Raw genomic sequence first — 20,934 nt, forward strand, 5'->3', positions numbered from 1 at the left:
ATAATTGTGCTTTATACAAAAAAATCATAACCACCCCAAAAAAAGGGCGGGCCTCATGGACTCTTGCTAATATGAAAGAAATGAATTTATCAGGTAAGTTCTTACATAAATTATGTTTTCTTTCATGTAATTAGCAAGAGTCCATGAGCTAGTGACGTATGGGATAATGATTACCCAAGATGTGGATCTTTCCACACAAGAGTCACTAGAGAGGGAGGGATAAAATAAAGACAGCCAATTCCTGCTGAAAATTATCCACACCCAAAATAAAGTTCAACGAAAAACATAAGCAGAAGATTCAAACTGAAACCGCTGCCTGAAGTACTTTTCTACCAAAAACTGCTTCAGAAGAAGAAAATACATCTAAATGGTAGAATTTAGTAAAAGTATGCAAAGAGGACCAAGTTGCTGCTTTGCAAATCTGATCAACCGAAGCTTCATTCCTAAACGCCCAGGAAGTAGAAACTGACCTAGTAGAATGAGCTGTAATTCTCTGAGGCGGAGTTTTACCCGACTCAACATAGGCAAGATGAATTAAAGATTTCAACCAAGATGCCAAAGAAATGGCAGAAGCTTTCTGGCCTTTTCTAGAACCGGAAAAGATAACAAATAGACTAGAAGTCTTTCTGAAAGATTTAGTAGCTTCAACATAATATTTCAAAGCTCTAACAACATCCAAAGAATGCAACGATTTCTCCTTAGAATTCTTAGGATTAGGACATAATGAAGGAACCACAATTTCTCTACTAATGTTGTTGGAATTCACAACTTTAGGTAAAAATTCAAAAGAAGTTCGCAACACCGCCTTATCCTGATGAAAAATCAGAAAAGGAGACTCACAAGAAAGAGCAGATAATTCAGAAACTCTTCTGGCAGAAGAGATGGCCAAAAGGAACAAAACTTTCCAAGAAAGTAATTTAATGTCCAATGAATGCATAGGTTCAAACGGAGGAGCTTGAAGAGCCCCCAGAACCAAATTCAAACTCCAAGGAGGAGAAATTGACTTAATGACAGGTTTTATACGAACCAAAGCTTGTACAAAACAATGAATATCAGGAAGAATAGCAATCTTTCTATGAAAAAGAACAGAAAGAGCAGAGATTTGTCCTTTCAAGGAACTTGCGGACAAACCTTTATCTAAACCATCCTGAAGAAACTGTAAAATTCTCGGAATTCTAAAAGAATGCCAAGAAAAATGATGAGAAATACACCAAGAAATATAAGTCTTCCAGACTCTATAATATATCTCTCTAGATACAGATTTACGAGCCTGTAACATAGTATTAATCACAGCGTCAGAGAAACCTCTTTGACGAAGAATCAGGCGTTCAATCTCCATACCTTTAAATTTAAGGATTTCAGATCCTGATGGAAAAAAGGACCTTGTGACAGAAGGTCTGGTCTTAACGGAAGAGTCCACGGTTGGCAAGAGGCCATCCGGACAAGATCCGCATACCAAAACCTGTGAGGCCATGCCGGAGCTACCAGCAGAACAAACGAGCATTCCTTCAGAATCTTGGAGATTACTCTTGGAAGAAGAACTAGGGGCGGAAAGATATAGGCAGGATGATACTTCCAAGGAAGCGATAATGCATCCACTGCCTCCGCCTGAGGATCCCGGGATCTGGACAGATACCTGGGAAGTTTCTTGTTTAGATGGGACGCCATCAAATCTATTTCTGGAAGTTCCCACATTTGAACGATCTGAAGAAATACCTCTGGGTGAAGAGACCATTCGCCCGGATGCAACGTTTGGCGACTGAGATAATCCGCTTCCCAATTGACTACACCTGGGATATGAACCGCAGAGATTAGACAGGAGCTGGATTCCGCCCAAACCAAAATTCGAGATACTTCTTTCATAGCCAGAGGACTGTGAGTTCCTCCTTGATGATTGATGTATGCCACAGTTGTGACATTGTCTGTCTGAAAACAAATGAACGATTCTCTCTTCAGAAGAGGCCAAAACTGAAGAGCTCTGAAAATTGCACGGAGTTCCAAAATATTGATCGGTAATCTCACCTCCTGAGATTCCCAAACTCCTTGTGCCGTCAGAGATCCCCACACAGCTCCCCAACCTGTGAGACTTGCATCTGTTGAAATTACAGTCCAGGTCGGAAGCACAAAAGAAGCCCCCTGAATTAAACGATGGTGATCTGTCCACCACGTTAGAGAGTGTCGAACAATCGGTTTTAAAGATATTAATTGAGATATCTTTGTGTAATCCTTGCACCATTGATTCAGCATACAAAGCTGAAGAGGTCGCATGTGAAAACGAGCAAAGGGGATCGCGTCCGATGCAGCAGTCATAAGACCTAGAATTTCCATGCATAAGGCTACCGAAGGGAATGATTGTGACTGAAGGTTTCGACAAGCTGCCATCAGTTTTAGACGCCTCTTGTCTGTTAAAGACAGAGTCATGGACACTGAATCTATTTGGAAACCCAGAAAGGTTACCCTTGTCTGAGGAATCAATGAACTTTTTGGTAAATTGATCCTCCAACCATGATCTTGAAGAAACAACACAAGTCGATTCGTATGAAATTCTGCTAAATGTAAAGACTGAGCAAGTACCAAGATATCGTCCAAATAAGGAAATACCACAATACCCTGTTCTCTGATTACAGACAGAAGGGCACCGAGAACCTTTGTAAAAATTCTTGGAGCTGTAGCAAGGCCAAACGGCAGAGCCACAAACTGGTAATGCTTGTCCAGAAAAGAGAATCTCAGGAACCGATAATGATCCGGATGAATCGGAATATGCAGATATGCATCCTGTAAATCTATTGTGGACATATAATTCCCTTGCTGAACAAAAGGCAAGATAGTCCTTACAGTTACCATCTTGAACGTTGGTGTCCTTACATAACGATTCAATATTTTTAGATCCAGAACTGGTCTGAAGGAATTCTCCTTCTTTGGTACAATGAAGAGATTTGAATAAAACCCCATCCCCTGTTCCTGAACTGGAACTGGCATAATTACTCCAGTCAACTCTAGATCTGAAACACAATTCAGAAATGCTTGAGCTTTTACTGGATTTACTGGGGCACGGGAAAGAAAAAATCTCTTTGCAGGAGGTCTCATCTTGAAACCAATTCTGTACCCTTCTGAAACAATGTTCTGAATCCAAAGATTGTGAACAGAATTGATCCAAATTTCTTTGAAAAAACGTAACCTGCCCCCTACCAGCTGAGCTGGAATGAGGGCCGCACCTTCATGTGGACTTAGAAGCAGGCTTTGCCTTTCTGGCTGGCTTGGATTTATTCCAGATTGGAGATGGTTTCCAAACTGAAACTGCTCCTGAGGATGAAGGATCAGGTTTTTGTTCTTTGTTGAAACGAAAGGAACGAAAACGATTATTAGCTCTGTTTTTACCCTTAGATTTTTTATCCTGTGGTAAAAAAGTTCCTTTCCCACCAGTAACAGTTGAAATAATAGAATCCAACTGAGAACCAAATAATTTGTTACCCTGGAAAGAAATGGAAAGTAGAGTTGATTTAGAAGCCATATCAGCATTCCAAGTCTTAAGCCATAAAGCTCTTCTAGCTAAAATAGCTAGAGACATAAACCTGACATCAACCCTGATAATATCAAAGATGGCATCACAGATAAAATTATTAGCATGCTGAAGAAGAATAATAATATCATGAGAATCATGATGTGTTACTTGTTGCGCTAAGGTTTCCAACCAAAAAGTTGAAGCTGCAGCAACATCAGCCAAAGATATAGCAGGTCTAAGAAGATTACCTGAACACAGATAAGCTTTTCTTAGAAAGGATTCAATTTTCCTATCTAAAGGATCCTTAAACGAAGTACCATCTGACGTAGGAATAGTAGTACGTTTAGCAAGGGTAGAAATAGCCCCATCAACTTTAGGGATTTTGTCCCAAAATTCTAATCTGTCAGACGGCACAGGATATAATTGCTTAAAACGTTTAGAAGGAGTAAATGAATTACCCAATTTATCCCATTCTTTGGAAATTACTGCAGAAATAGCATTAGGAACAGGAAAAACTTCTGGAATAACCACAGGAGATTTAAATACCTTATCCAAACGTTTAGAATTAGTATCAAGAGGACCAGAATACTCTATTTCTAAAGCAATTAGAACTTCTTTAAGTAAAGAACGAATAAATTCCATTTTAAATAAATATGAAGATTTATCAGCATCAACCTCTGAGACAGAATCCTCTGAACCAGAAGAGTCATCAGAATCAGAATGATGATGTTCATTTAAAAATTCATCTGTAGGGAGAGAAGTTTTAAAAGATTTTTTACGTTTATTAGAAGGAGAAATAACAGACATAGCCTTCTTTATGGATTCAGAAACAAAATCTCTTATGTCATCAGGAACATTCTGCACCTTAGATGTTGAAGGAACTGCAACAGGCAATGGTACTTTACTAAAGGAAATATTATCTGCATTAACAAGTTTGTCATGACAATCAATACAAACAACAGCTGGAGGAATAGCTACCAAAAGTTTACAGCAGATACACTTAGCTTTGGTAGATCCAGCACTAGACAGCGATTTTCCTGTAGTATCTTCTGACTCAGATGCAACGTGAGACATCTTGCAATATGTAAGAGAAAAAACAACAACATATAAAGCAAAATTGATCAAATTCCTTAAATGACAGTTTCAGGAATGGGAAAAAATGCCAAAGAACAAGCTTCTAGCAACCAGAAGCAATGAAAAATGAGACTTAAATAATGTGGAGACAAAAGCGACGCCCATCATTTTTATTTGGCGCCTAAATGCTTTTTGGCGACAAAAATGACGCCACATCCGGAACGCCGACATTTTTGGCGCAAAATAACGTCAAAAAATGACGCAACTTCCGGTGACACGTATGACGCCGGAAACGGAAAGAATTTTTGCGCCAAAAAAGTCTGCGCCAAGAATGACGCAATAAAATGAAGCATTTTCAGCCCCCGCGAGCCTAACAGCCCACAGGGAAAAAAGTCAAATTTTTGAAGGTAAGAAAAAATGATTAAATCAAATGCATTATCCCAAATATGAAACTGACTGTCTGAAAAATAAGGAAAGTTGAACATTCTGAGTCAAGGCAAATAAATGTTTGAATACATATATTTAGAACTTTATAAACAAAGTGCCCAACCATAGCTTAGAGTGTCACAGAAAATAAGATTTACTTACCCCAGGACACTCATCTACATGTTTGTAGAAAGCCAAACCAGTACTGAAACGAGAATCAGCAGAGGTAATGGTATATATAAGAGTATATCGTCGATCTGAAAAGGGAGGTAAGAGATGAATCTCTACGACCGATAACAGAGAACCTATGAAATAGACCCCTTAGAAGGAGATCACTGCATTCAAATAGGCAATACTCTCCTCACATCCCTCTGACATTCACTGCACGCTGAGAGGAAAACCAGGCTCCAACTTGCTGCGGAGCGCATATCAACGTAGAATCTAGCACAAACTTACTTCACCACCTCCATCGGAGGCAAAGTTTGTAAAACTGAATTGTGGGTGTGGTGAGGGGTGTATTTATAGGCATTTTGAGGTTTGGGAAACTTTGCCCCTCCTGGTAGGAATGTATATCCCATACGTCACTAGCTCATGGACTCTTGCTAATTACATGAAAGAAATTGTAATATGTTATCAGTTGTAATAGTTAATACAAATTGTATATATGTTGCATTAAAAATAAATCTGAGATTATTTTTTTTTATATTTATTGAAAATACTACTGTTTATATACATACATCATCACCCAGGACTACTAAACAAGGAATGTTGTGATGTTTATATTTCCTATTTTAAATTTCTCTAACTTGTATACAAGAACATTTTTGATAACGGTAATGACTCATTATTTAGTCTGCATAAGTGATCTTAACCCCTAAATGACCGAGGACGTGCCAGGTACGTCCTCCAAAAAACTACCCTTAACGACCAAGGACGTGCCTGGCACGTCCTCTGGGGTTTGAAGCTCTGGAAGTAATCGTGATCGCTTCCAGCAGCTTCCAAGGTATTGTACTGATGCCTCCATATTGAGGCATCACTGTAATCCCCTTCTTTACCCACTGATGCAGAGAGGGACACTCTGTGGCCCTCTCTGCATCGACCATTGATGGTGCTAATCGTTGGTGGGTGGGAGCTGTAGCAGGGTGGACAGTGGGGGGGGGCGTGCACGCGCGTGGGCATGCGCCGCATTTGCAGAATTGAATATAAAATGTATGGAAGGATGGACACAGAGGGGAGAATAAATGGTTTTGCAAGGGATCTGGGAGGGGGAGGGTTTTGAGGGGGGGCAGCTAGACTACAGAAAATTGTTTTTTTAAATAAAAAATATAAAATAAAACACATTATTTGGGGCATATTGGGTACTGGCAAACAGCTGCCAGTACCCAAGATGGCAGCAAATAGGTAGAGGGGGGAGGGTTAGAGAGATGTATGGGGGGATCAGGGATGTTGGGGTATCAGGGAGGGTCCATCACTGGAGACAGAATATAAAAAAAATGCCTTTTATTTTAGTACTGGCAGACTTTCTGCCAGTACTTAAGATGGCGGTGACAATTGTGAGGTAGGGGAGGGAAGAGAGCTGTTTGAGGGGGGTCAGGGAGGGATCAGGGGGTGGGATGTGTCAGGTGGGAGGCTGATCTCTACACTAAAGCTAAAATTAACCCTGCAAGCTACCTAATTTCAGTGAGAAACCTAAAATTGTGAAAAAGTTAACCATTTTTTTTATTTGATCGCATTTGGTAGTGAAATTGTGGCATGAAATATACCAAAATGGGCCTAGATCAATACTTGGGGTTGTCTACTACACTACAATAAAGCTAAAATTAACCCTACAAGCTCTCTACAAGCTCCCTAATTAACCCCTTTCACTGCTGAGCATAATACACGTGTGGTTCGCAGCGACATTTAGCGGCCTTCTAATTACCAAAAAGCAATGCCAAAGCCATATATGTCTGCTATTTTTGAACAAAGGGGATCACAGAGAAGCATTTACAACCATTTGTGCCATGATTGCACAAGCTGTTTGTAAATAATTTCAGCGAGAAACCTAAAGTTTGTGAAAAAGTGAATGTTTTTTTTATTTGATCGCATTTGGCAGTGAAATGGTGGCATGAAATATAACAAAACGGGCCTAGATCAATACTTTGGGTTGTCTACTAAAAAAATATATATACATGTCAAGGGATAATTAGGGATTCCTGACAGATATCAGTGTTACAAAATAACTATCACTAATTTTGGGGAAAAATGGTTTGGAAATAGCAAAGTGCTACTTGTATTTATTGCCCTATAACTTGCAAAAAAAGCAAAGAACTTGTAAACATTGGTTATTTCTAAACTCAGGACAAATATTAGAAACTATTTAGCATGGTTGTTTTTGGTGGTTGTGGATGTGTAATAGATTTTGGGAGTCAAAGTTAGAAAAAGTGTGTTTTTTTCCATTTTTTCATCATATTTTTTAATAAATTATAAGATATGATGAAAATAATGGTATCTTTATAAACTCTATTTAATGGCGAGAAAAACGGTATATAATATGTGTGGGTACAGTAAATGAGTAAGAGGAAAATTACAGCTAAACACAAACACTGCAGAAATGTAAAAATAGCCTTGGTCCCAAACGGTCAGAAAATGGAAAAGTGGTCTGTCACTAAGGGGTTAAAGGGACATTAAACCAAATATTTTTCATTCATGAATAAAAAATAAAAAAAAATACGATTTTAAAAATTATTCAACTTTAATTCTATAATCTATTTATCTTCTTTCGTTAGATATCCTTTTTTTAAGAAATACGAATGCATATAAGTGAGAAAATAACAAGAGGCATCTATGTGCTGCCACCAAACAGCAATTCATGAGCCTATCTAGATATGATTTTCAGAAAAGGATAACAAGAGAATGAGGCAAATTAGATAACAAAACTAAATTTGAATGCTGTTTAAAATTAGTTTTTCTATCTGAATCATGAAATACAATTTTTTTTGTTTAATGTTCCTTCAACATTAGCATTGCTCACAGTTGAAAATTTGAAATTTTTAAACCTTTGACAAATCCAAAGATTTATATTTCTTTCCAAACTATAATGGAAATTTTTTTTTAGATAAATTGTAAGATACAGAATTTTTTTTTTTATTAACAATAACAAAATGAAATTGAATGATAATATATATAAATCTACAACATGTAAACAAAACTGTTTTTTGAAATGTTTTATATCAATTAGTAGCAATTGAAATAAAAAAATAGAATAGATCTTCATGGACTATTTTATTTATTCATTAAAATAATTTTCAGCTGCAAAATTCTTTGCAGTTATAGCCTATCTGGTTGGTGCATCATTGCAGATCACTTCTGGAAAGTCATCAATTGATATGTCATTAGCATCATCCCCAATTTCACTTCCTCTGTGAATTGCAATGTTATGCAGAATACAGCAGACCATAATTATTTTGGCCACTTTTTCTGGAGCATACTGCACCACACCACACCACCTGAGTGGTCAAGACAACGAAAGCGCATTTCTAGCAGTGCAAAAGCTCTCTCAATGATTCCTCTGGTGGATCTATTGAATTTAACCTCACATATTCTTTGAGGATTATTGTAAGGTGTGAATAACCATTTTCTACTAAAATAACCAGTATCCCCTGTTTACATTAAAAAAAAGAAAGAAAATAAATTAACATTTATAGTTATAATATAATTGAAAAATACTAAATTTTAAAATATTTGATTTTAAGATCTTACTATCTAGTTTTGATACATAATTAAGGGGGCAGTGCAATTAAAAGTACACTTATCTAATACATATTGAGCATGCATTTATCAAATGCTCTTTTATCAATTTAAATAGGTTATCTTGTTATCTTTGATTGTAAAACAAAATTTAATTTAGCTTTATAATAACCTTTTTTTGCAACATAAAAAATGTAGCAAATACTTGATGACATTGAATAAGAATGACATGTGCACACTCCTGACCGCTGTAGAGTCTATCTATTTTTAATCTTCATTAAACGATATTTAAAGAACAAACAATATTTGAAAACAGAATTAAATTGTACAGTTTTATATAATTGCATTTTTTATCTGAATCAATCAATATTTATTGACGATAATAACATTATTATTAATAATTACCTAGAAGAAATCCTTCAGGCATCTCTCCATATTCAAACTTCCTATATATCCCAGACTGACGCAAAATATAGGAATCATTGCAGGACTCAGGGAAGTTGGAACGGACACTGATTATTTTCATGTTATGGTCACACACCATCTGAATGTTGAGAGAATGGTACTGTTTTCTATTACGGTAAACGTCTTCACGTTCACGTGCCGGTTTTACTGCAACGTGTGTAAAATCGATGACTCCAAGTACATTGGGCATTCTGGAGATTCTATAAAAGTTGGACTTCACAGATTGCCACTCTTCAGGAGTCGATGGAAGGCACACATACCGTGGAAAGACCACCATCAATGCGTTGCTAACTTTTGTCAGGTGCCTAGAAAATGCAGACTGGCTTATGCCAATTATGACGCTAGACACATCTGGAAAGAACCTGTGGCAAAAAAGTGTAATGCTGCCAACAGTTTTAAAAGTCCGTCATTGGCTCAAGGTATTCTGCTATTTCATTGTAAAGGTCCATTATAGCTTCTCTGTCCAAACAGAATCTCTGGATAACCTCACGATCAGAAAGGGCTTCAAAATCCATATGAGGGAGGAAACCTCTTGGAACTCTCCTTCTTCAACCTCTCCTTCTTTGAAATTCATTATTTTCAATAGGTACCTGTATAGCCCTTCTTTCTCGTAATTGAATAAATCGAAAGACAAATAAATGTAAAAGTGTCTCCATCTTCATTCACTGCTGGCAAACAAATAATGGATTCTGATTTGTCTATCTGCTTATTTTGACTACTCAACCTGGCTTCAGTCTGATACCCCCTATAGTTTTCTATTGTGTTCGCTACCTAAATGGTCGCAAAGTAAATTACACAAAGTTAACGCGAAGGTTTGAGCAAACGGATTGGTTGTAACATTGATCATTTCCGTTAATAGCGGATTTTATGACGCTCGATGGTTTAGTATGTTAAAAAAGGGTTCGGATCAAGTAGTTGTGGAAAAGTACGCTCACAGATGAAAAAAAGTGGATTATAAATTCGATCACGACTTGGTACATATGGTTTTTAATCCGCGCACAAATTTTGATGCGAAAATACACACGAAAGGTCACTTTGATGCTTAGTATATGGCACCCTTAGGTTAAGATACAAGTTTCCACATGACCACTAGTCCTGGACTAGTATGAAATTGCAGTGGGCCATTTAGAAATTAAGTTTTAAATTTAGTGGACTAATAGCTTTTTCTCTCTTGGCTAGTAACTTTTTTTTTGACTGGTAAGCTATAGTAATATTTTTCTTGAGCATAGTAATATAACATGTATGAAAAGCACTATGGGGGTATGTGTAACTGAGAGTTATATACATGGCTATTCAGTTATCCATCAAGACCTAAATGCGCCATGTACATGCAAAAATGACAATGGTAAACCTCATAACTTGCAAATAATTATTCTGTAACATTTCCTTACGGCGTGTAGCTGGATGTCCAATGACCCTGTCAGAGCGGTGTGGTTTGGAAATGAGTCTGAGACATTCCCAGTAAAGTTGTTGCTGCCGTTGTTAGTTTTGCAGTAATTGGCAAAGTGAGCGCTTGCCACAATCTGTCCCTGAAGTGCTGCTCCAATCAAGGTTCCGAACACTTCCATGGTCATTCCTACAAGACACAGCAACAAATAAGCATCTTAGTCTACAGATATTGTCAGTTACAACCATTAAAGGGACACTAAACCCAAATTTTTTCTCTCACGGTTCAGATAGAGCATGCAATTTTAAGCAACTTTCTAATTTACTCCTATTATCAATTTTTCTTCATTCTCTTTCTATCTTTATTTAAAAAGCAGGAATGTAAAGCTTAGCAGCCGGCACATTTTTGATTCAGACCTGGGTTACTCTTGCTTATTGGTGGCTGAATGTAGCTCACCAATCAGCAAGCGCTATCCAGGGTGCTGAACCTTAAATGAAACGGTTTCTAAGCTTTACATTCCTGCTTTTTAAATAAAGATAGCAAGAGAACAAAGAAAAATTGGTAATGGGAGTAAATTAGAAAGTTGCTTAAAATTGCATGTTCTATCTGAATCATGAAATAAAATATTTGGGTTTTGTATCCCTTTAAAGGGACACTAAACCCAAATTTTGTCTTTAATTATTCAGATAGAGCTTGTAATTTTAAGCAACTTTCTAATTTACTCCTCTTATCATTTTTGTCTTCGTTCTCATTTGTGATTGAGAACCTGGGTTATGCTTGCTTATTGGTTTGCCAAATGTAGCCACCAATAAGCAAGCGCTATCCAGGGTGATGAACCTTAAATGAGCTGGCTCCTAAGCTTTAAATTCCTGCTTTTTAAATAATGATAGCCATGGAACGAAGAAAAATTGATAGTAGGAGTAAATTAGAAATGTGTGTAAAATTGCATACTCTATCTAAATCATTAAAGAAAAAAAATTGGAGTTAGTATCCCTTTAATTAATTTTGCAACATAATATATGTAAAGTCTTTGTATTCTTTATCAAGGTTTGGTTGTGAATTTTAATTTTTTATTTTTCAGGGAATAGTCCTTTAAAAAAAAATAAAAAAATGACTGCACTCCAGTAAGTATAGCAGTATGCTTCCTTCTAGTGTTTGTATGAATTTGTGTATCGTTCACTTTGTCTGTATAGCAGATTGTTTGCTTGGTGTCCTGTGTTTATTTATCTTTATATCAGAAGCAGAAAAGACCAAATGAAACTTACATAGTTCAGTCAGAACATGCAATTTTTCTTTAGAACATGCTATCAAATTTAATTTATTCTCTTAAAAAGCATACCTAGATAGGCTTAAGAGCGGCAATGCACTAATGGGGCTAAATAGTAATTGGTGGCTACACACATATGTCTGTCATCATTGGCTAAACAGACCAGCTTGCTTCCGGTAGTGCATTGCCGCTCTAGAGCTGACTTTAACCTTTGCGGGGGTTAAACACATACGCCTAGATTTAGAGTTCTGCGTTAGCCGTCCTAACGCTGGTTTTGGCCCCCGCTGGTATTTAGAGTCTTGTAGGTAAGGGTCTAACGCTCACTTTCCAGCCGCAACTTTTCCATACCGCAGATCCCCTTACGTCAATTGCGTATCCTATCTTTTCAATGGGATCTTTCTAACGCCGGTATTTGGAGTCTTGGCTGAAGTGAGCGTTAGAACTCTAACGACAAGACTCCAGCCGCAGAAAAAAGTTAGGAGTTAAGAGCTTTATGGGCTAACGCCGGTTTATAAAGCTCTTAACTACTGTGCTCTAAAGTACACTAACACCCATAAACTACCTATGTACCCCTAAACCGAGGTCCCCCCACATCGCCGCCACTCTAATAAAAAATTTTTAACCCCTACTCTGCCGACCGCATACTGCCGCCACATACATTATCCGTATGTACCCCTAATCTGCTGCCCCTAACATCACCGACCCCTATATTATATTTATTACCCCCTAATCTGCCCCCCCCCCAACGTCGCCGCTACCTACCTACACTTATTAACTCCTAATCTGCCGACCGGACCTCGTCGCCACTATAATAAATGTATTAACCCCTAAACCGCCTCACTCCCGCCTCAAAAACCCTATAATAAATAGTATTAACCCCTAATCTGCCCTCCCTAACATCGCCGACACCTAACTTCAAGTATTAACCCCTAATCTGCCGACCAGACCTCGCAGCTACTATAATAAATGTATTAACCCCTAAAGCTAAGTCTAACCCTAACACTAACACCCCCCTAAGTTAAATATAATTTTTATCTAATGAAATAAATTAACTCTTATTAAATAAATTAATCCTATTTAAAGCTAAATACTTACCTGTAAAATAAACCCTAATATAGCTACAATATAAATAATAATTATATTGTAGCTATTTTAGCATTCATATTTATTTTACAGGCAACTTTGTATTTATTTTAACTAGGTAAATAGCTATTAAATAGTTATTTACTATTTAATATCTACCTGGTTAAAATAATTACAAAATTACATGTAAAATAAATCCTAACCTAAGTTACAATTAAACCTAACACTACACTATCAATAAATTAATTAACTTAACTATCTATAATTGTCTACAATTAAATCCACTAAACTAAATTACAAAAAAAAAAAAAAGATTACAAGAATTTTAAGCTAATTACACCTACTCTAAGCCCCCTAAAAAAATAACAAAGCCCCCCAAAATAAAAAAATGCCCTAACCTATTCTAAAATAAAAATTTAACAGCTCTTTTACCTTACCAGCCCTTAAAAGGGCCTTTTGCGGGGCATGCCCCAAAGAAAACAGCTCTTTTGCATTTAAATAAACATACAATACCCCCCCAACATTACAACCCACCACCCACATACCCTTAATCTAACCCAAACACCCCTTAAAAAACCTAACACTAAGCCACTGAAGATCTCCCTACCTTATCTTCACCACGCCGGGTATCACAGATCCGTCCAGAAGAGGGTCCGAAGTCTTCATCCTATCCGGCAAGAAGAGGTCCAGAAGAGGCTCCGAAGTCTTCATCCTATCCGGCAAGAAGAGGTCCAGAAGATGCTCCGATGTCTTCATCCTATCCGGCAAGAAGAGGACATCCGGACCGGTAGACATCCTCATCCAGGCGGCATCTTCTATCTTCTTACATCCGGCGCGGAGCGGGACCATCTTGAAGCAGCCGACGCGGATCCAACCTCTTCTTCCGGCAACTCCCGACGAATGAAGGTTCCTTTAAGTGACGACATCCAAGATGGCGTCCCTCGAATTCCGATTGTCTGATAGGATTCTATCAATTAAGGTAGGAAAAATCTGATTGGCTGATTGAATCAGCCAATCAGATTCAAGTTCAATCGGATTGGCTGATCCAATCAGCCAATCAGATTGAGCTCGCATTTTATTGGCTGTTCCGATCAGCCAATAGAATGCAAGCTCAATCTGATTGGCTGATTGGATCAGCCAATCCGATTGAACTGATAGAATCCTATCAGCCAATCGGAATTCGAGGGACGCCATCTTGGATGACGTCACTTAAAGAAACCTTCATTCGTCGGGAGTCGCCGGAAGAAGAGGATGGATCCGCATCGGCTGCTTCAAGATGGTCCCGCTCCACGCCGGATGGAAGAAGATAGAAGATGCCGCCTGGATGATGATGTCTACCGGTCCGGATGTCCTCTTCTTGCCGGATAGGATGAAGACTTCGGAGCCTCTTCTGGACCTCTTCTTGCCGGATAGGATGAAGACTTCGGACCCTCTTCTGGACAGATCGGTGATACCTGGCTTGGTGAAGATAAGGTAGGGAGATCTTCAGGGGCTTAGTGTTAGGTTTTTTAAGGGATGTTTGGGTTAGATTAGGGGTATGTGGGTGGTGGGTTGTAATGTTGTGGGGGGGTATTGTATGTTTTTTAAATGCAAAAGAGCTGTTTTCTTTGGGGCATGCCCCACAAAAGGCCCTTTTAAGGGCTGGTAAGGTAAAAGAGCTGTTAAATTTTTATTTTAGAATAGGGTAGAGCATTTTTTTATTTTGGGGGGCTTTGCTATTTTTTTAGGGGGCTTAGAGTCGGTGTAATTAGCTTAAAATTCTTGTAATCTTTTTTTTGTTTGTAATTTAGTGTTTGTTTGTTTTTTGTAATTTAGTTTAGTTGATTTAATTTTAGATAATTGTAGATAGTTTAGTTAATTAATTTATTGATAGTGTAGTGTTAGGTTTAATTGTAACTTAGGTTTGGATTTATTTTACAGGTAATTTTGCAATTATTTTAACTAGGTAGCTATTACATAGTTATTAACTATTTAATAGCTATTGTACCTAGTTAAAATAAATACAAAGTTGCCTGTAAAATAAATATAAATCCTAAAATAGCTACAATATAATTATTATTTATATTGTAGCTATATTAGGGTTTATTTTACAGGTAAGTATTTAGCTTTAAATAGGATTAATTTATTTAATAAGATTTAATTTATTTCGTAAGATAAAAATTATATTTAACTTAGGGGAGTGTTAGTGTTAGGGTTAGACTTAGCTTTAGGGGTTAATACATTTATTAGAGTAGCGGCGAGGTCCGGTCGGCAGATTAGGGATTAATACTTGAAGTTAGATGTCGGCGATGTTATTGAGGGCAGATTAGGGGTTAATAAAATTTATTATAGGGTTTTTGAGGCGGGAGTGAGGCGGTTTAGGGGTTAATACATTTATTATAGTGGCGGCGAGGTCCGGTCGGCAAATTAGGGGTTAAGAAGTGAAGGTAAGGTAGCGGCGACGTTGGGGGGGGCAGATTAGGGGTTAATAAATATAATATAGGGGTCGGCGGTGTTAGGGGCAGCAGATTAGGAGTTCATAGGGATAATGTAGGTTGCGGCGGTGTCCGGAGCTGCAGATTAGGGGTTAATAATATAATGCAGCAGTCAGCGATAGCGGGGGCGGCAGATTAGGGGTTAATAAGTGTAAGGTTAGGGGTGTTTAGACTCGGGGTACATGTTAGGGTGTTAGGTGCAGACTTAGGAAGTGTTTCCCCATAGGAAACAATGGGGCTGCGTTAGGAGCTAAACGCTGCTTTTTTGAAGGTTCAAAAAAAAAAAATCGTGCACGAGCAGGTTTTTTTTCAGCTCAAACTGCCTCATTGTTTCCTATGGGGATATCGTGCACGAGCACGTTTTTTAAGCTGGCCGCGTCCGTAAGCAACGCTGGTATTGAGGGCTGAAGTGGCGGTAAATATGCCTGTACGCTCCCTTTTTGGAGCCTAACGCAGCCCTTCAGAGAACTCTCAATAGCAGCGTTGTTTAAAAGGTGCGGGGGGGGGAAAAGACACGCGTAGCTAACGCACCCCTTCTAAAGCAAAACTCTAAATCCAGGCGATAGTTATATGAAAGCAATAGTGAAATTATGAAATGCTCTGACACATGAGAGCATTGTCTTTTTGTATTTTTATACCCCTTTTACCCCTTTGCTACCAGGAATTTCAGAGAAAAACTTGCCCAAACTAACTGAGAATTTATTTATCATTTTTGCTATCACTCCATTTAAACAGAAATAAAGCCTTCGTTTTTTTATTTATAGAAACTATATATATATATTTATATATATATATATATATATATATATATATATATATATATAAATAAGAAAAAAGAAATTAGTGAGGAGCTATCCCACACTACATAGTTCCCTTTGTCCAGCACCAGAGTATAGTATTAGTATCCCAATACTAGTGGTGTATTATAAGAGCTTACTTTCCTTAATCACTAAGGCCTAGATTTGGAGTTCGGCGGTAAAAGGGCTGTTAACGCTCCGCGGGCTTTTTTCTGGCCGCACCATAAATTTAACTCTGGTATCGAGAGTTTAAACAAATGCTGCGTTAGGCTCCAAAAAAGGAGCGTAGAGCATTTTTACCGCAAATGCAACTCTCGATACCAGAGTTGCTTACGGACGCGGCCGGCCTCAAAAACGTGCTCGTGCACGATTCTGCCATAGGAAACAATGTTCCGATCAGCCAATAGAATGCGAGCTCAATCTGATTGGCTGATTGGATCAGCCAATCGGATTGAACTTGATTCTGATTGGCTGATTCCATCAGCCAATCAGAAAATTCCTACCTTAATTCCGATTGGCTGATAGAATCCTATCAGCCAATCGGAATTCGAGGGACGCCATCTTGGATGACGTCCCTTAAAGGAACCGTCATTCGTCGGGAGACAACGGAAGAAGAGGATGGATCCGCGTCGCCTGCTTCAAGATGGACCCGCTCCGCACCGGATGGAAGAAGATTGAAGATGCCGCTTGGAGAAGATGTTTGCCGGTCCGGATGTCCTCTTCTTGCCGGATAGGAGGAAGACTTTGGAGCCTCTTCTGGACCTCTTCAGCACCGGATGATGGATCGCCAACCCCCGCTTGGGTTGGATGAAGATGTTGGAGCCAGGACGGATCGGTGAACCTGGTATGGTGAAGACAAGGTAGGAAGATCTTCAGGGGCTTAGTGTTAGGTTTATTTAAGGGGGGTTTGGGTTAGATTAGGGGTATGTGGGTGGTGGGTTGTAATGTTGGGGGGGGGTATGGTATGTTTTTTTTTACAGGCAAAAGAGCTGAAATCCTTGGGGCATGCCCCGCAAAGGGCCCTGTTCAGGGCTGGTAAGGTAAAAGAGCTTGTAACTTTTTTTAATTTAGAATAGGGTAGGGAATTTTTTATTTTGGGGGGCTTTGTTATTTTATTAGGGGGCTTAGAGTAGGTGTAATTAGTTTAAAATTGTTGTAATATTTTTCTTATGTTTGTAAATATTTTATTATTTTTTGTAACTTAGTTCTTTTTTATTTTTTGTACTTTAGCTAGTTTATTTAATTGTATTTATTTGTAGGAATTGTGTTTAATTAATTTATTGATAGTGTAGTGTTAGGTTAATTGTAGGTAATTGTAGGTAGTTTATTTAATTAATTTATTGATAGGGTAGTGTTAGGTTTAATTATAACTTAGGTTAGGATTTATTTTACAGGTAAATTTGTTATTATTTTAACTATGTAACTATTAAATAGTTCTTAACTATTTAATAGCTATTGTACCTGGTTAAAATAATTAAAAAGTTGCCTGTAAAATAAATATTAATCCTAAAATAGCTATAATATAATTATAATTTATATTGTAGCTATATTAGGATTTATTTTACAGGTAAGTATTTAGCTTTAAATAGGAATCATTTATTTAATAAGAGTTAATTAATTTCGTTAGATGTAAATTATATTTAAGTTAGGGGGGTGTTAGTATTAGGGTTAGACTTAGCTTTAGGGGTTAATACATTTATTATAGTAGCGGTGAGGTCCGCTCGGCAGATTAGGGGTTAATAATTGAAGGTAGGTGTCGGCGATGTTAGGGAGGGCAGATTAGGGGTTAATACTATTTATGATAGGGTTAGTGAGGCGGGTTAGGGGTTAATAACTTTATTATAGTAGCGCTCAGGTCCGCTCGGCAGATTAGGGGTTAATAAGTTTAGGCAGGTGGAGGCGACGTTGAGGGGGGCAGATTAGGGGTTAATAAATATAATATAGGGGTCGGCGGTGTTAGGGGCAGCAGATTAGGGGTACATAGGGATAACGTAGGTGGCGGCGCTTTGCGGTCGGAAGATTAGGGGTTAATTATTTTAAGTAGCTGGCGGCGACGTTGTGGGGGGCAGGTTAGGGGTTAATAAATGTAATACAGGGGTCGGCGGGGTTAGGGGCAGCAGATTAGGGGTACATAAGTATAACGTAGGTGGCGGTCGGCAGATTAGGGGTTAAAAATTTTAATCGAGTGGCGGCGATGTGGGGGGAGCTCGGTTTAGGGGTACATAGGTAGTTTATGGGTGTTAGTGTACTTTAGGGTACAGTAGTTAAGAGCTTTATGAACCGGCGTTAGCCAGAAAGCTCTTAACTCCTGCTATTTTCAGGCGGCTGGAATTTTGTCGTTAGAGCTCTAACGCTCACTTCAGAAACGACTCTAAATACCGGAGTTAGGAAGATCCCATTGAAAAGATAGGATACGCAAATGGCGTAGGGGGATCTGCGGTATGGAAAAGTCGCGGCTGAAAAGTGAGCGTTAGACCCTTTAATCACTGACTCCAAATACCAGCGGGCGGCCAAAACCAGCGTTAGGAGCCTCTAACGCTGGTTTTGACGGCTACCGCCGAACTCCAAATCTAGGCCTAAGCAAATAATAAATACAATAAATAAATATGTTTTCGCATCGTACATCATAATGATGAAGAAAATTATACAAAGAAAATTATCATTACATAATCATATGATTTATTAGGTGGTTCTAGACAATTAAATATATACAAATTAACGAACGTGGGCCCACTTGATAGTGCACAAACCGCTATTTCCGCATAGCTAAAAGTTCAGCTGTTAAAGACCATGGTTATGTCCCAAGAAATATTTATCTCCAATGTATGTATTATACCATAAGTCCATCATTCTGATATTTGAGGTTTAAAAAAGGGCTTAAAATGTTTGTCAAAAATATAAGTGCAAAATAGAGAGACTGAACACTCTAGGGGTTATTTTGTAAATGATGCTTGTTGATATTGTTCGTGCATGTAAGTTTGTGGGCAGAGTATATCTGTTGAATAGCTGCTTGATTCCGTGTATTATGCCTCAAGGAATTAGGGCTTTGGATAGTCGAACTTCCACACACCTTGCTAGGCAAATTACGGCAACATTTGTAACCATCAAAGAAACAGTTTACCTTGATTGTAGTTTCCGCTGTGTCTGGCTCAAATGGATACTCACATGCACTTTCCTCATCGTATTTAGTTACATACCCACAACGAGTGTGTTATTTCTTGTTGTCATTTGACCGGCTTGGTTCTGAAGGGCTCATCTGTTGCCCTCAGTAAGAATTAGCGTTCAGCGTTTCACCCTGACTGGTTGCTTGTTTAGGGCTTCATCCCGCTGCTTTCTCATTGGTCTAAAATCGGACCTTTTGTACTTGAAATTCGTGCCGCCCATGGGTGAAATGGTGAATTGATTATATGACTTCATTTCATATTCTTTGCTAAATTTGCTCTATAGTGTTAAGGAATATTTGCAATGATTATACAATTTTAGCTTATTCACAATGCTATTACAAGTTTTTATTTAATTGACAACCTTTCATGATTTTGGCAATAATAATTCATTAGATATGATGTGATTTGTCTTTTGTACTGTGGATAGTACATATATATTTTCACTCTACGTGTTTTTTGTCAGTTGCAAAAATATCACAATCCCACTGGGACCAATTTGTCTCTTGTATTTATACCACATTTTCTAACTATTTCCTTTATTTTTGAAAATCTAATTCATTAAATATAATTTAATTTACTTTTTGTACTATAAATAGTAAATATATTTGTGTTTTGTCAGTTGCGATTATGAGAATTTTTGGGGGATTTTTACTGAGATTAATTATTCTGTTTTATCCTGCTGCAATGTTTAACTATTTCATTCATTGTAGAAAAGGTGCATAGTTTATTTCTTCATTAAGACCATATGGTTTTAATGCTTTCAAATCATAGATCCATCTACATTCTTTTTGTAACAATATGTTATCTAGGTTTCCCCCTCTCATAGATATGTCTACTTTTTCTAATCCTAAAAATCTTAGGGTTTCTTCGTTACTATTGTGAAACAATTTAAAGTGTCTTGCTAGGCTGCTAGTTTTCACCTCATTAGAGAAGTCCCTTTTGTGTTCTTTCTTTCTTTCAATTCACGGTAGGTTTTGCCCACATAATACATGGGGCAAAAACAGAATGCCAGATATATAATTCCCCCACTTCTACAATTAATTTTGCCTTTTATTTTATGACAGCTGCCATATTTGTCAGTAAAATATGTTCCTTGTTGCATGTTTTTACATACCGAACATTTTTTACACCTAAAGTTGTCATCTTTCTCTTGGTATGTTTGTAGCCAATGGTTTTAGGCTTTTCTGAAAAGTGACTCTGGACTAGTCTGTCTTTTAGATTTGGAGCTTTGCGAGCTGACATTAATGGTCTGTCACCTACAAAATTTATTATTTCTCTATCTAGGGTAAGAATATGCCAATGTTTTTTTAATATGGCTCTTATATCTTGCCATTTGTTATTGAAGATGGAGATAAATCTAACTTTATTTTGCTGTTCAGTTTCCTTTTCATCCCTGTTGCTTTTAACAGCTATGCTGTATGCCTTTTTTAATGTATTGGTGGGATATCCTCTGTCTACAAATCTTTTTCTTAAGGAATCTGCTTCATTTTTAAAAGTTGTTAATTCTGTGCAATTTCTACGGTGCCTCAGGTATTGTCCCTTTGGGATATTCTTGATCAAAGAGGG

The 20,934-nt window shown here is 37.8% G+C and overlaps 1 protein-coding gene across 1 annotated transcript in view; it reads right to left on the reverse strand.

Annotated features, from left to right (window-relative positions):
* Positions 1-20,934, reverse strand: part of MFSD2B (MFSD2 lysolipid transporter B, sphingolipid) — a 312,518-nt gene that overhangs the window by 133,074 nt on the left and 158,510 nt on the right. Inside the window, exon 6 of the mRNA XM_053709634.1 lies at positions 10,588-10,772. Coding sequence (XP_053565609.1) covers positions 10,588-10,772 — 185 coding nt within the window. The remainder of the gene's footprint in view (positions 1-10,587; positions 10,773-20,934) is intronic.

The sequence above is a fragment of the Bombina bombina genome, chromosome 4, assembly GCF_027579735.1.
Source record: "Bombina bombina isolate aBomBom1 chromosome 4, aBomBom1.pri, whole genome shotgun sequence".
NCBI lineage: Eukaryota > Metazoa > Chordata > Amphibia > Anura > Bombinatoridae > Bombina > Bombina bombina.